We start from the raw sequence: 17,169 nt of genomic DNA, 5'->3' as shown, positions 1-17,169 counted from the left end.
AACCTCGATGGCTGAATTGGCATGTGGTTGTGCAGGCGGAGCGCGGATGAGTGTGAATTCTCAAGCGGCACACTGTAAGGTGTCAAAAATTTTTTTAAAGCTGCGCAAATTATTAGTCGGCAACTGTATCACTGAGGCCTAGTGCTTTACCATGCATATTTAAAAGCGCCGTCTCAGAAATTACAGACCAGTGAGTGAGTGCAGCTAATTTAAGCTGGGAATGCAAAGAGAAGGATAATCGCACTGGTGTTCTCTGTGGACTACGAGCATATCAGATAACGCCACAGGATTTAGTGCTGGTCATTCGTTGGCGATGCGGAATGCCTTTAAAGCGTTGACTCTTTACTGTATAAATAATTTGCTTGTCCGTTGAAGCATGCTTGCGTGCTCATGTGCTCGTGAGGCTGGCTCGCGCTTGCTGGCTTTTGGGTCTTGATAGAGCAGAGCGGGTGAAAGGGAACATCTGTTGCCGCGGTATTGCGCGAGGGGCGAGTGCTTTACCACGATGCAACATCACCCTCACTCTTGCTTTTGGTTAACTGTGCTTTCCTTGTCCACGCAAGCCCTCACCTGCGTTCTAACTGTGCCTCAGTAAGGTTAAATCAAAACCTCTCGCTTGCCTGCCCGCGAGGAGTTCATAACTCAAAATATCGCTTACGCCATTCATGGATGAAGTCGTGACTATGACGGAAGCCCATCTAGTCGGGATGATGCATACTTCAAAGGAAGAGGTCCGGACATCAACCAAAATGGTTTCAAATATATTTGTTTCAGCTCACCCACGAGAGCCTTGTTCACAATGAAACAAGCAGCAGAGCTGGTGCCCTTTTTGAGCTGTACATAAAAAGGGTGCCAGCTCTGCCGCTTGTTTCATGGTGAACGAGGCTCCTGTGGGGGAGCTGAAATGTAAATATATTTTAAACCATTTTGGTCGATGTCCGGAACTCTTCCTCTGAAGTGGAGTTCGATTCGACATTAGTGCTTTCGCATTCACAATTCGTAAAAAAATTTAGGTGTCCTCAGATTTTTTTGTCATGGCCATTCCGAATATAAATCTCCTTGCTGAAACATTGACTCCAAACTGAGGCTTGCCTTGTTTGCCCACTGTTTTTCAATTGAAGTGTTCATCTTCCTTCAACCTCTTTGCCTTGTTTGAATCCATAAATCAAGTTTCTTTCTTTTGCAACATAAAACTGTAAAATGTGTTTTTTGGAGGCTGTGTTACTATTTGGCTTGTTTACATGTTTATTTAGCATCCTTGTTTTAATCTGTGCAGAATTTTCTGTAAGATTGTTTTCTCCACAACATTTCCTTGTTTCTTTATGTATTCCACTTGTGGTCAAAGCGTTTACTGCCATACCTAGATGCTAAATGTGCAGCAGAAATGTTGAGAGCAATGGGGCTATTAGGGGCGACAATATGTGCTAACAAATTCTGTGTAACTTCTTTTTGCTGTATTTTATGCCTCATGCCATTGTGTTATTGGAATGGGACACCGCAGCTTGAGGTTATCTTGTTCACACCATCTTTGCCAAGCACTTTCAATAACTTCTTTTTTTCCGAGTCAAGCTGAAATTGTCAAATGGAGACAGAATGTATGTATACATATTGTGTGAAACATGACAAGCAGCACTCTACATAACTTCAGTAGAAGGGTAGCTCTGTATAAATTTCGTTGTCTGCGAACATAAAATGTGCAACATAAAAGCGAGCTTTTTTGGCACAGAGTTGAGCTCGCATGGATCCGTACTCTGCTACTGTTACCATCAGTCTAGCTTGTGCATCTGGTCTTTCACTCGATCACCAGTAAAGTCTATGAGTGCAAACATATTGGCGGCGAGCTTCCCATGAGGACTTGTTACCAGCCACTTGCCGGTCACATTGTTTAGGCCACTAGGCCTAACCAGCGCTGCTTCATCGGTAGTCTGCAACCAAATTTGCAGTTTTGTGCCAGTCACCCTGGCGGAAATTTTGTTCATATGAATGCAGTGAATTATCTCATTCTCCCTGGACATTGTGAAAACTATACAATGTTTAGGAGTGCTTCTAGTCGCACTCAGCCTTGCTGGAAAAGAAATTGTGTTGGCAACCATGATTACATCATGTGTTGAAAAACATAACTTACCTTATCCATCATTTTTGCTGTAGGCTGGCATTTATAAAAAAAAATGTTTTACTTGCGTTTCTGTTCAATTTACGCAATTTCTTCCTAGTATGAAGCCTCTACATACAACTTTCACACTGGAGAGAGTAATGAGCTCAACAAAAAAAAATTATCTGCCCTTTTTGGGACAACAAGTCACCATAGTCTTAAGAGAAAGCTTTAGCTCGACTCTGATGCGGCCTATTCAAATGCATGTAAAATGCAAAAACGCTTTCCTGAGATAACCCCTGGACTGATATTAATGAAATTTGTTGCATTTGAGAGAGAAAGTGAAATCCTAGTGATTATTGGAAGCGGAATTTTGATTTAGGCCCTGAATTTTGTGAAAAGAATTTTCAAAAGTTCGAAAAAGATAGACGCACGAAGTTTATAAATTAATAGCTCTGCATCAAGAATATATATAGCGGTTCTGTAAACGGCATCCATTAGATCATTCAAAGCGGACAAATTCAATATGTCAGTTTATATTTTGCGTGAATTTGTTACGTTGTGCACAAGGGTTCTGCAAAAGCTATATTTCCATATTACTAAATTTTTTTTTATTCATGTGTAACATATCAATTTTGTCCGCTTTTGATGTACTATCAGATGCAATTCACAGAATTATGATATATTTTCTTGCTGAGTTAGTGTTGTAAACTTGATAGTTTAGTCTCCTGAAGATTTTCCATTTTTGTCAATGTTTAATAAAAGATTTACGATCTCAATAAAAAATTCAAGACCAACAGTCACTAGATTTTAAGTTTTCTTTTAAATGCAAAAAAACCTCGTCAAATTCGCACAGTAGTTACAGAAAAAAACTAATTCTCCTTTTACATGTATTTAGATCGGAGCACCCGAACTAAAGCTTCCTGTTAACCCGTGCATACAGTTGCACACAAAAGGTGGAGAAAGGAAAAACATGGCAGAAGTAAGGATGATTTGTGGAGGGGAAGGTGGGGGGACACAGCAAGGAGAGTTCTGTGACTGGACGCTTGTCGAGCCGGGATCGCATGCTGTGCTAGACAGATCCTAGGACAATGTTCTTATTTTTATTGGTTGAAAGACACTTCGTCTTTGTAGCAGGCATCAAGGCAATAGGTTTATTTAATTTGGTCCTAAGAAAAAGTTAAAAAAATACATGAATAAAAAAACTATTTGTTCTTTTTTTTCTTTGGGCACAAGTGGGAGTTTCATTTTTTTCGCAGTTGCTGTTTCTGAAGGGACAGGAAGTACTTTTTGTGTGGAGTTCTTGTTACTTTCTCCAGCTTGAAACTGTACGTACAAGCTCTATCAGGAAAGAAATCGTATGAATTGAACATGGAGACTTGTAACATAATTCTTGACAAAGGCCAGTCCCAGGCTGAAACATTGATTATTTCTTAATGCAACAATGTAAATGTTTTTCAGTGATACGTGTGATGTAAGGCATTTTCTGAGCATGCGCAACTTTCCTCAGGCCCCCTTTTGTGGCTGTATTTTCTCCGTGCGATTGATATGGTTGGAGCAATCTTGGGGGCCACAGTTCTGCTTTTTAAGTTCAGGATGTCACTGCTACTCTTATTTCCATTGCAGTTTGAAAGGTGACGTTTGACTCCCCGATGCTGTCAGGTTAAGCTACACTACACAAAATCAATTTGGAGCTTTAATGGCTTTATGCTCACATATGAGCTCAGATGGTTACGTCCAGTCAGCACGCATATGAACTTAGTAGCCATTCCTAGTAGTTACCAGCTGATTGCCCACACGTACACAGCCGTCAATCTAGCTCGTGCACATTGCCTCATGCTTTATCTCCAATATAAGTATGAACATAGTGATGGCTCACCGCCGACTAGGCTTAACCAGCACTGCTTCATTGGAAGTCCGCAACAAAAGTTGTGGTTTCATGCCACTTTAACAAAACTAAAAACTTGCTTCAGTTGCTGTTATACATTGGTTTTATGGAGTAATTGACAGTGGGAGGGAGGGGGGAGGCACGGAAAAGTCTGATTTAATCAAGCTGGTCTGAGAAATGGCGACATAGTTCAGTGTACTGATGAACAATCTCATTAAACATAGGTCATGATAATAGATTTTGCATTTGAAAATTTTTCGTGAAAATGACATCAAGCATGCAAAGCTAACCCTGGTGCACAAGGATTCACTTGCCACAAGAGGCATTCTTGTACTTAGACTCTCAGAAAGTTTACACATGAAGCTCTGATGCGGTAAAACATGCTTAGAGGTGCCACACAGTTTTACAAGGTATCTTAGCATTGCATTTGGATGTAACCTTGCCGAGAAAGCAAAAAAGAAAGGCAGGAAGGGTAACTAAACAGACTCCTAATTAGCTACCCAGCATGAAAGCTTGTCTTAATCAAATTATGGCCTCCATTGTTGTGTCTACCTTCACCTTGCTGATATTGCAAAAAGTGGATGAGGTCCTCATTTCAACTGGGCTATTCTATTCCATTGTCCCAAGCATCACGCTCGACAACCTTAGATTTCCCAAAGAAAAATTGTGTTCTTTTTACTGTGATGTAGATATCTCTCACCAAAAATATTGTTCCTGAAATTTGTGGTCATAGACAAAACTACCTGTCTTATAAAAACATTTTAAATGGGAGGATGCCTTGCTATTCACTGCAAGAATTATGGCTGTAAGCTCATATTCCACGACTAAAAAATTGCAGGAAGTGAGAACCAGTTAATTGTCAACATTATAGAGGCACAAAGCATAATAAGCTTCGAGGACAGGTGTGTCAGTATTGTTATAATTTTCTTGTCTACTAAAGAATGCGTAATTCTAGGCTGACACGTGTGTGATAAGGTTGGGTACTTTGGGACATATTTAACCTGTTAATCCGCTGAAACATTTGTTGCAATATTTTCTTGTGCGAGTTGCTTGGCATGTACAGTGAGCTCCTTTGCCCAGTATAAAAGTGTTCGCAAGCTTCCTTGAAATAAACTGTTGCGAATCAGTGCCAAGTGTGTCGTTTTTTGTCTGCAACATGTTACATTTTTCTGCTCTGATAAGACATATTGTGCCACTGTAAAACAAAGTGTAAAACATTCTCTTTCACCGGTTTTTAAGAAAGAGAAATGCTCTTTAGTTTTGAGGTGCTGTAAAAGTATATAGTATTTTGTCAGGGCACATACTTCACCCTAATGCTGTAAATGGATGGGGGAAAATGACAAGGAGCGCGCGCCTCTTAGACTAGAAGACAGATTCGATAAATACAGCACTTTTGTTCATATTAAGCTACAGATTATGCACTGAAGTGGTTCTAGCAAACGTAGATGACCAAAGGCACTTCTGTTGATGATTAGTATAGTAATAGTTCCTTAGCTTTCCTCAAACAAATTGCTTATTAAACGTGAGAAAAAAAATGTCATTGGTCAGCTGGGATGTTGATTGGTAAGACAAAGCATGACCTTTGTGCATTCTATTAGAATAGAAAATAACGCAAACTGTTTTGTATTGTTTTCTGTTCTATTATGATGTACCAACTAGCCCAGCAGGAATGCTCTCTGCATATATGCAACCAAGCTGCTGTAGCTTGACCACACTACCCGCTTCTAAAACATGCGCAAGTGTTCAGTGTCCTTTCTTCAGCATTTTTAATTGTGTAGCTAGAGTAATTTTTTAGCCATTTACAAACCTTGGTGATTTGCCTGCACAGGTGGAGCGATACGATGTGCAGACTGGCCAGTGGAGCCCCATGCCATCAATGTTGACACGTCGGTGTCGCCTTGGAGTGGCAGTGCTGCAAGGGAAGATCTATGTCTGTGGTGGCTATGATGGGGCCACGTTTCTCCAAACTGCAGAGGCTTTTGACCCTGTGACCCATCAGTGGCAATTTGTGGCACCAATGAACGTCACACGCAGTCGAGTTGCACTTGTTGCTAACTGTGGCCGGCTTTTTGCTGTTGGTGGTTATGATGGTGTATCGAACCTGAGCACAGTTGAAGTCTATGACCCTGAGGCGGACCAATGGATGCCCATAGCCTCAATGTGTGCACATGAGGGTGGCGTCGGAGTTGGAGTACTGCCACCTTTGTAGGAGAGTGCTCAGAATGCCAGTGTGGCCTGTTATTTGGGCCTTTCTTTTTCAAACGGGCACTGGTATTCTAAGCAGTTCCAGGTGCGATAGAAGAATGCACACAAGCTTTAGGTTCTACATTCTCACAATCCTTCCTTTATTCCTCTGGCAACTAAAGAAATTAATAATAATAAGGTAGCATCACCAGCTACATAAAGGATGTGTGCATTCTTTAGCCTGTAGGTGACATACTATCGGCATCAAATGAAAGTTGAACAGCGGAGCGCGTGGACTAAGCATAAGTGAAGATATAGTGCGCGCCCTCCAGTCATCACCATTGACTGGCGCGCACATACAGTTCGGCCGCACTGCGCGATCCCCCTCTAGTGAGATAATGTCGCTTCTGTTCTGTATCTTATATTTGAAAAGTAGAAAATGAAAAATAAAAATGAAGCTAGAATATTGCAGTTTACGGCGAGTCTTATCGCACAGATCGCCGAAACAACAAGCGCTGTCGGCGCGAAGAGCGGTGCGCGTTGTGCAGTTTGCACCGTCATCGCAAGGTAGATTCGCCCGCGCGGTTTGCAGCTTGCGCGCCACATTCGTTCTTTCGATCGGCAAATTTGCGCTGCGCGGCATCGCTGGCAGCCGCGACGGCGGCCGGCATGCCCAGCGCGTTGTGCCGGATGTGCGCGCCTGTCAATGGTGATGACTGGACGGCGCGCACTATATCTTTACTTATGCTTGGTCCACGCGCTCCGCTGTTCAACTTTCATTTGACGCCGATAGTACATAAAAATATATATGATTGATTGTAATATTGTAGTGTAGCCACTGTGTCACTAAGAAGAAAAGATACAGTATCCTTAAGTCAGACATTGCACTAACTTTCTTGGGTTTGTTACCATCATCAGGGTAGTCCTCTCTCGTGCATTTATGTTATGTAAATGTTTTGTGTAGACCTTTTTTTCTTTATTAAGTGCATATTTTTATACACTGATAACCAAAAAATTTTCGACATAACACAAGAGGATACATCACAAATGCATATTCTACAAAGATGTTCATGTAAAGTCCATTGCTGCGCATGTTACACCTAGCAGTTTACACCTGGCATGCCTTGCAGAGCTGCAAGCATGCACGGCAAGAATGAACAATTCTTAGTTGCATAGGAGAAGATATTGCAATGTCTCAATTATTAAAAATATGCCCCCATGTTTTCAGCATTTATTATATCATTGTAGGTCTCATGTTCACGAAAATTTTCACTTGTTTATGCATATTATATAATGTGCAAAAACATTTTTGTCACAGTGCTCTACTACATTGGGGGCAATAAGTCACATGATATACATGCTGCTATCACTAGCACCTCACTGTATCTACTCAGGACTTTGACGTACATGTGCAACTGCACAATTGAATAAGTTGGTTGTGGTGCTTGTTTTAGCTAGTTGCTGTATACTTTGCAGAACAAGATAGGCTGCTGTTTGGCTCTTATTTTGGCAATTCTAAATATTTTCTGGCAGACTTTCTAGAGCTAAGTGAAACTGTAGCATGTTTGTGACAGGTTTTAATGGTCCAAGTGGTTCCTTTTCTTGAATTACATGGGTCAAAATGCAATTACGATACAGGCATCTAAAATGAAGCCCTGGCATGGCAGTAGTTATGATTCCTTTTTTAAAATTATTATTATGTCATGAAGCTTGTTGCTGAAGCTGGGAGTAACTAGCACTGCAAGTTATGCCTGATCATCTATATATAATAGAAAATAGTGAAATCAATTATTCTGTAAAGAAAATGAAAAGGAGTGTTGTCTATGGAAAAGGAGTGCCTGCCTATGGAGAGCTTTCACCTTTGGTGCAGGTCATTTCATATGCAATATATGCATGGTGTAATTCAGCTGATAATAGGCTGATAAGCAGTGTGCAAAATACATTGATGACATAAAGTGTTCTGGTATCATTTCTGCTTATTAGTATCTAGATTTTTCGCATTGTTGTCAGATGTTTTCTTTGTATACATGCAGCTTTTCACTAATACGGTGTCCATCTTTTGTTAATGCTTCACAACGATGTGAAGTATAAACCCCGTGCAAGCGATCTTGCGCGCGACAGCAACAAGCGACATGATGGAGATGGCTGTCGCGTTCACTTGTCGCCCAGAAGTCAAACTCCAAGCAAGCGACCGCTTCGCGCGACGGCTCTCCAGTGTTGCCGGTATTAGGGGATCGAGTTAGCGCCAAACCTGGCATGGCACTTGCTATAATTATTTAAGTTGATTTGTTTGGCTGTACAAAGCAACATGAAGTATTTCTGAAGGGTCTTGCAGTAGTTTTTTTTTTTCGTTTACATATCAAAATTCGGTAGTTCGCTCATTCCGTTTGTATACTGAGAAGCGTGCACGTGCGCAAACCGGTAGTACGTCACTAATGTACATCCCGTTCCGGCTGCCTGCTATTGGCTAGTCGCTCATAGCACTTCCAAGCGACAAGTGACGAATTCTAGATTTGCAGAACCGAGCGATTGCACGACGGCCCGATCCGTCGCTCGAGGCCGTCGCTCGTCACTGTCGCGCACAAAATCGCGCTCATGGGGTTTAGGCTTAAAGGTAGTGTTTTGCAAAGGTGTGCTGGTAATGTGGTAGAGTATGTGTTTATCATGTGCATAAGTCTTGATTGTCTTGCCTGCACATAAGAATGCTTTAATTGATGAATGACTGCAGTGATTTGAAGCTTTTTCTATTGAAGAGAAAGCAGTGACTAATCGAAGATGTTTGACTCAGATCTTCAGTATTCTTTAAAATATTGCTTATATTACACAACTTTAAGGTTTGAAATTACAAGCTGAAATGACTAGCGCAAGAGTGGACACAGGACACTAAAAAGGCAACCAGGACAAGCGCAAGGATTGCGCTTGCCCTTGTCACCTTTTTAGTGTCCCGTGTCCACTCTTGCGCTAGTAACTTAAGAATGGAATACCAACTAGCTCGGTCACACACCTTGAATTTAGAAGCCTATAGGCTTACACTATTGGGGGTTAACAATATAAACCGATATTAAAATTTGAAAATGTATGCTTTCTAGTTCTTTGAATTGCAAAGAAAATGGGTTATCTTAAATCTCATTTTTATACCATGTATTTTCAATCAAGCACAAATTCCATGAACATCTTGTCCCGCCAGCATCAAAGTGTTAGACACATAAAAATCATTTTTGCCACATGTCAGCCTGAAATTCAGTTTTACACTTTACTCTGGCTCAGTGAACCCTCATTATAATGAAAATACCTTCATGGTATCTGATATTCGTTTTGAGCATATACATTTACACACTGATATCTGTGATATCCGTGTTCGGTATGTCAATGTACAACTGCATGTGCAATCAACATAGTGTTGTATTGTTTTACTGGCTGCAGGCACTAGCTGTTTGGGAATTCAGCTTGTTTGCAAAACCTGCAACCTGTATGCTTTTGACGTCAGTGGTACATGACAGAACATGCTTGTATACATTGTGATTTACCAATGCTGAAGCCTCAGCTATATGTATTCTGTTGGATTGTTTTCCGATGCTCACATTCAGTGTTTAAATTCTGGTACACCGTAACATATTTAGGCTTTTTATTTTTGGAAATTTTTATTATTGTTTGAGAGGCTTAAACAGACATCTGGATTTGGTGTAGAAATTAATTTCTAACATTAAACTGGTGCCTAATTTAACTCTCTTTTAATACAACAGATTTTAGTCAAATCCCTGCAGCAACTATTGTATGAGAGGCTTTATTCATTATAGCGAAATTAATGGTAGGGAAGCCAAACACTAACATTGCTGTCTACATTCTACAAGGTTAACCTGCAGCATTAACCCTTGCTATGCCAAACGTTTTTTCAGGGAACAACCGAAATTTCCCACATTATTTTATGACTCATTTATCACGATCAGCTTTTCTTATTACAATATCAGCAGCTACATTTTTGTTGTCTATTACATATTGAAACAAACAAAATTTAATGGGTCATATTTGCAGAATATTACTATTAAACAAAATTGGAAGATTGCCTATTCAATTTTAGTACCAAAACCAATGTCATACAATTTGATCAACTTTCCTAGAGTTAAAAGTATTCACGTTGTTACAACTTTGCACCGCTGCCACCACTATTACGACTTTGAGGTGGTCCCGTAGCGCTCGTCACCCGTTTCGTGACAGCGTTGGTAGCGAAGACTCCGAGTCAGGCGTCGGTGAGAATAACGAAAGGGACTTTATACATTATATACAGGTCATTATACAGGACAAGATCGGATCGGCACGGGGGCCGAGTGCTCACAGCAAACGCGACTGTTCCCGCACGGCGACGTTCGGCGAAAACGCGTGACACATCTCACTCCACTCGAGAGCGGCACTCAGCTCCCGGTGGGTCGGCGGATCCGGTTTTCCAGGCGGCCGCGTCGCGGCTTATAATCCCCGAGAAACCATTGTCACTCAAACGGCCCAATACAAAGCCAGCACTCGACGGTCGTCCGAGAGGACCAACCAGCGACCGCGCTGCCCCCCCCCCCCCCCCTGTTCAAATTTGGCGGGCGCGGTGACCTCCAGGCAAAGGGAGGTACGGCGCCGGGCTGTCTGGCACTTGGTTTCACGTTTGGACACGTTGCTCGCCGATACTTCTCCGCAGAACACCGCTGTCTGACGGCTCAGCATCTTGACTTGTCAAGGGAGAATTAGGGCGCTGTGCCTTTCGGCGCAGCCCCGGGTTTGTCCAAAGGGCGCTCACAGGATAAATTCTGCATCTTGTAGATTCAGAATCCGGGCTGGTGGTAATGGCACAACAGCATCCCCGCCCTCAGATAAGGCGCCGAGAAGACGAGCTGCCTCCACGTGGCTCGGAAGCCAGGCGCGCACGTTCGTCAGGCTCGTCCAAGTTCACGTCCAGTGTCTGGACGCCAGGTAACTTCACGTGTCCAGGTCCCACTCGCCAGGACAGGAGCTCTGCTCACCGCGTTGTCGCCAAAGCACCTCAACCAGCTCCGCTCGGGTCGTTCCCCTTGCTTCTCGCCACTGGTCCCGGTTGGTCGTTCTGCAGCTTGCAAAACCGACCGGCAAAATGCAACACCCAACACGAACAAGTGCCCTCTGTCTCCCGTCAAACACCAGACAAGGCCATAATCCAAATCAACTTAACTAAATTGCTATCCCCCTTTTTGCTCCCGCTGCAACAAGAGGCAGGTGTACGATCTGGTACACAAGGCTCAAACAACCAGTTTTCAAATTAACAACACACCGAAATATCAAGAACAAATAATAATCAGCAGTAATAATGAAAATTAGAATGGTCCCCTTGAAATCACTTGGACCGAAAACACACTCCTGAGGAAGCAAATGAGGTCATTCATTTTTCTCGGCGATATTTTCGCGGAATCCGAAGCTGCTTATATTTGCCACCCTGCTTATCCGTGTAGCGGCGGTACAATAAGCCAGATTCCTCGTAAAATGAAACCCTATTTTTTTTCACTCCCCGTTTGACGCTCTTCCTCAGATCGGCTAATGAACAGTTTTCCTGTTGCTCGCGAATCAGACTTTCCCTTTCAACTGCAGCCAGCTTCTGCCAGCTGGCGGAAACCGGAGCGAGTAACTGCGGCGTCGCGTCCAAATCGTGGCTAGCACTGCACGTGTCTCCCACTCACTTCCAGGACCCGCTCGCCTAGGCCAGCCTCCGAGCTCTGCCTCTCCCGTGACTGCTCGCCACTCAAGTTACCTTGATCCGTCCCTGTGCCGCACCGCTGTTCGCTCACCGACGCTAAGTCAAGTTCCCTCGACAGCGGGCGCGCTTTAGATCGCGTGAGGGCCATGTACGCCACGTCGGCAAAGAATTATTTGCCCTGATCCTTCAGCTTCTGCTCCGAGCTATTTGAGAAGAGGTAGGGAAATGGCTCCGGGAGGGCGGCAGACACAGCGGCTTCTGTGTTAAGTTTCCCAAACTCTCCTTCAATGATAACCGTTGCGATCGGTAAACAGACACTCTCCTCCTCGGCCACTTGCCGTATCCTAGCGCACTCTCCCGTAAAATCACTCGAGGAGACGAAATACTGGTGAACAACGTCCATAGTTGCTGCAGAGTCCCGAAGTGCTCGGCACTTCGGGACTCTGCATATACGGCTCCAATAGTGGTATGGTTATGTGAGTTTCCTGTATTGTTGCAAAAGCAATTTTCTCTTGGCAGTCCGCAGCGATGTGCCCTTGCTTTTTGCAATTGTGGCAGGTTAACGGTTTCCGTTTTTCAAAAGAACGCGTCGTATCGCTTCGCTGTTTTGTTGCAAAAGCAATTTTCTCTGGGCAGTCCGCAGGGATGTGCCCTTGCTTTTTGTAATTGTAGCAGGTTAACGGCTTCCGTTTTTCAAAAGAACGCGTCGTATCGTTTCGCTGCTTGGGACCATCGTTAGCATTCTGAGATTCATTCTGTCCTTCCCTTACAGTTTCTTTGGTAAGGGACTCGTCTTTCCGAAACTTGCGACGCGTGATTGGCTTCCGTTCTTCGGGCTTTCCGGAAAACCCATCTCTCCTATCTGCTTTTTCTACGCGCACTGCCTTGCTGTGCAAGCTGCGGCGGGTGTAATACTCTTCCGCTAACTCTGCTGCCTTGTTTAGCTTAACCTCCTTTAGCCTATCTTGCAGCCAGAGCCTGACATCCTCATCAATGCAACGGTAGAACTGCTCCAACGCGATGCATTCGATGATTTTGTCGCGGTCGTCGTAAACCTCTTCACCCTTCAGCCATTCCACCAGGTCGGCTTTTAGACGAAACGCGAAGTCAACATTCGACTCCCTGCCCTTTTTTGCATACCGGAACCTCTGCCGGAAAGCTTCGGGCGGAAATTTGTACTTCCGCTGTAGCGCTTCCTTCACATCACTGTAGCTCTCAAACGCCTCTTTCGATAAGCAAGTTATTGCGTCTGATGCCTCCACAGGAAGCAAGGCTAACAGATTCTGTGCCCAGAGGGATCGCTCAATGCTATTCCGTTCGCACACGTGCTCAAATTTCACGAGGTATTTGGCCATATCGATTTGGCCAGTTGATCGCGTATTCTTGCAACGTTAGAAGTGAGACTAGGTGCCGGCGAGCTATTTCGGGTCTCCAACTCTCATTTTAAGCTCGTGCTCGCGACGTTCCCTCTCTCTCCTTTCCTCCTCGCGACGTTCCTTTTTCTTTCCTTTCCTCCTTTTCCTCCTCGCGACGTTCCTTTTCTTTCCTTTCCTCCCTTTCCCGACGTTCATTGATATCCGCCCAGGCCTCTTCCCAAGTAACCACGGATATCCGGGCGACGTCCGACGGACGTCCTTTCTGGATATTCGGGATGTCCGTGGGATATCCATGAATGTCCGACGTACGTCCGAGGGACGTCCCTGGGAAATCCAAAGGTAATCGCTTTGGCATCCGTAGTACGTCCGACGCGGATATCCAGCATGGACATTCAGGGGACGTTCAGGATATATATATATATATATATATATATATATATATATATATATATATATATGTGTGTGTGTGTCTTCCCGGGGATATTCCAGATATACACATGCCTTGAAGCGACAATAGTGGCCGGACACATTCAAGCACCGGACCATTATATATATTACATTGGTCTAATGCTTGAATGCATTCTTGTTTTAAATAAACGAGAAATGAACTTACACCAACTTCCAAATACAATTAAACGTTTATTGTCACCTTATACATATACATAAAAAGACCAATAAGCAGATATATGCGTACTGTTCAAAGAACAAATAAATACACGGATAAAGAAGAAAACTTGCAATTTCAATAGCACAACAACAAGGTAGAGAACAGCAGAACAAAAATACTTATTGCCCACCCTGCTTTGACATTTGAGTTTGCAGCATGGAATAAAAAGAAAGAGCAAAAACACATCAATTAGCATTATTAAGCAGCGAAAGCAACAGAAATGACATGAAGGAATTAATCTTGACTACATCACTTCACTAGCACTCTGCGACACGGGCACAAAAAATGACATTAACTGGCTAATGCCATAAACTTTAATGTCATTCGCGGGGTGCCACACGGACATGCTTAATGGTATTGCAGCTTAAATGTCATTCGCGACGTAGTGCGTTCTCGTAAGTCAACTTGCCGTCAAATGCGTACTCTCGTTCCCAATGTCTCCACGTTCTGACATAACTAAACGAACTATTAGTGAAGAACAATCAATACATTCTTCACTTTCTTTAAACAATAGCTCTTTCTCGTGGCGTAGTGCGTTCTTACAATTAATAAAACTCACTTGGCCATCGAATGCGTACTCTCGTTTACAATGTCCCCGCCGTGGCCGTAGTGACCATATTCTCACGATATTAAACAAACTTGTAGATAAAAACAACTAACATATTCTTCACTTTTTTAAAAGGAGCTTTTTATTTTCGTAGAGATCAGCAGGCGATCTTGCCGCTACTGACGGCTAAAGCTCTGATCATGAGCGCATTAGCCAGGAGAAGCTGTTTGCCAGGAGAATCAAAGGGCGCCGATGAAGAGTCCGCGGTAGCTAAAGCAAATGTAGACTCCGGGGTCCTGCTTACCAGAAAACCCGCATTGACTTGTGCGTACAGCTCTCCTAAGGGATCCTGTTCCGTTCTCACAGCGAAGTGAACCATCCGAAGCGTCACGTGGAGTATATCCATCAGGGAAGCAAGGCACATTGTCCTTAGTGCGCGTAGTGTCACAACCACCGTCCTGAACTTCCGATGTCGCCTCGGTGCAGCGACCAGCATCACAAGGCGTACAAATGTTTGCAGGGACAGCCCGAACGCACATGTTAATGCATGCGTGCGGGGTATGCGCGCCACTGCACAGTTCTAGACTTGCGAATTCTCGAGCTGTTGACTGCTGGCTGCCGGTGCGAGATCCGAAGTCCTCGAATATCGTCTTTGTTTCCAGCGACGCTCTTTTTCGCGCGTGCGGCTTCTCCCGCAGTCTAGGCATCCTGGCACCTGTGAAGAAAACACATTTCAATACCCAAACGAATTAAAAAAGAAATCGATGTAGCTGTCATACCTTGGTAGCTGAGTAGGAGACTTCAGCAGGCACGGAAGGTGACAAACGCTGCTCCGCTGCCCTTAAAACGATCGCAGAATGAAAAATGGCGTGGCGACGATGGCTAGAGCTTAGATTGGATTGGATGACTGCAGCGTTCTGCTTTGCCAAGGTTGTAACACTTCCACGTGCATATACGCAAACATAAATAGGTTTTTAAAATATTCTATTATTACACAGTGAAATATTTACTTATTCTGGGAATATTCGGTATCTGATTTTCGAGTTTTTAGTTTCTGCTAAAGCTGTCGGCTCCAGAAAAACATAGCCTTTGAGATTACTGTCAATGCATGGCGGCTCTGACGCATTATAGCTTTCGTAATCGCTTTCAACGCACGCAGCCACCAAAAGCGTAGCCTTTGAGATTTATTTTTGTTACCTATAATGATATTATTGTATGCACAATTGAACACTGCAGACAACTTCCTGTTTTAAGAAACCAGCCAAAAACAGGCGCACACAGGAAACATATGAGAAGACAGGAAAGAGGCTGGAAGAGGCCTGTCTTGTGTATGTTTCCTGTGTCCGTCTTTTTTTTTTGCTGGTTTTTTCTTAATACAATGCACCAACTAGCCCAACAACGTGTTTTACTTCCTGTTTCAATGATAAACCTGAACATACATGTTCGGAGGTCAGGACCAAAACTCTATGATCAGGAACTTTTCATAATGAGGGATAACTTGAGTGCTTGGCTCTAGGTCGAATAAGTGGCTTCAAATGGGCGCTTATATATTCTGCTAGTCATCCACAAGCATTTTTTTTAAAGCAAACTACAAATTGTTTGTATGACCCACCGATAGAAAAAAAATCGTATTTTAATACTGCGATGTTAAAGTGGGCAGAATTGATATCAAGTTGGAAATATATTTATTTTGCTTTGAAAAAAGAATGAACTGTGTCCGATAGAGAACAAAAATATACAAATTTAATATGAACAAACTAAAATTTCCGGCAATATATTTATGCTAGTTTATATATAACTCACTAGTGTATATCCTGGGCATGCCTATTTATGGACAGCCAGCGGACGTTCAAAATGGGATGTCCCATGGACATCCCGGTGGGATGTCCTTCGGACATTCAAACAGGATATGGATTTCTCCTGTACGTCCCACGGACGTCCGTGTTGGATATCCGGATGGATGGACGTTGGGACTTATGGTGGACGTCCCACGGATATCCGTGGTTACTTGGGTTCGGCTTCCTCAGCCGTTACGTCCCCAGTCCTCATGACCTCAAGGATCGCATTCTTTCATTTGGTTGAGCCCAACTCAATGCCCAACTCCTCACAAATTTGGAGAAGTTCCTTGACCTTGTACTTCTCCATCGTTCACACTGTCCTCCTGCTCTTTAACATTTGTGAATATACCTGCCGTACGTTACTATAACGCTACTAGCTAGTAAGACATCCGCAAGTATTTCACACACTGCCCTGTTTACCCCCTCAGCATCCCCTGGTTTTCAAAACACTCTCACTAGGCTTGAAACACACAAGGTTAACACAATGCAACACCAAATCCTTCCCTAAGCTACTATAACCTGTGTCAGATAAAGTCTGGTGTTTTAGGTAAACTTCAGGCACTCACCGCGCCGAGGTAGCCGATGCCGGTCAATCCCGTAGCTGTCATCCACTGTTACGACTTTGCACCGCTGCCACCACTATTACGACTTTGAGGTGGTCCCGTAGCGCTCGTCACCCGTTTCGTGACAGAGCGTTGGTAGCGAAGACTCCGAGTCAGGCGTCGGTGAGAATAACGAAAGGGACTTTATACATTATAGGCAGGTTGCGAACGTGGTTCCCGCGCCTACTAGGGCGCTCCTCACGGCGGCGAGCGCGGAACCGGCAGGATACTACCGGCCCGCTTGCGTTTGGAAAGCCTGTCTGTGCAC

At 43.6% G+C, this 17,169-nt stretch overlaps 1 protein-coding gene and 1 long non-coding RNA gene across 9 annotated transcripts in view; one reads left to right on the top strand and one right to left on the bottom strand.

Annotated features, from left to right (window-relative positions):
* KLHL18 (Kelch like family member 18) overlaps window positions 1-8,519 on the top strand; it is a 64,801-nt gene extending 56,282 nt beyond the window's left edge. For all 8 annotated transcript variants that reach the window (XM_070528434.1, XM_065443022.1, XM_070528445.1 and 5 more), the window contains one exon: window positions 5,809-8,519. In XM_070528434.1, coding sequence (XP_070384535.1) covers window positions 5,809-6,189 — 381 coding nt within the window. In that variant the 3' untranslated portion in view covers window positions 6,190-8,519. The remainder of the gene's footprint in view (window positions 1-5,808) is intronic.
* Window positions 8,520-13,866: 5,347 nt separating this feature from the next.
* LOC135910375 (uncharacterized) lies at window positions 13,867-15,341 on the bottom strand. Its single transcript, XR_010567036.1, has 2 exons — window positions 15,241-15,341; window positions 13,867-15,176 (listed from the first exon to the last, which is right to left on the bottom strand). It is a non-coding gene; the product is annotated as an uncharacterized lncRNA (long non-coding RNA).
* Window positions 15,342-17,169: the final 1,828 nt, after the last annotated feature.

Source organism: Dermacentor albipictus, chromosome 1, assembly GCF_038994185.2.
Source record: "Dermacentor albipictus isolate Rhodes 1998 colony chromosome 1, USDA_Dalb.pri_finalv2, whole genome shotgun sequence".
Lineage (NCBI taxonomy): Eukaryota > Metazoa > Arthropoda > Arachnida > Ixodida > Ixodidae > Dermacentor > Dermacentor albipictus.
Note: the sequence above shows the minus strand (reverse complement) of the source record. Positions and strands in the feature narration are given on the sequence as shown.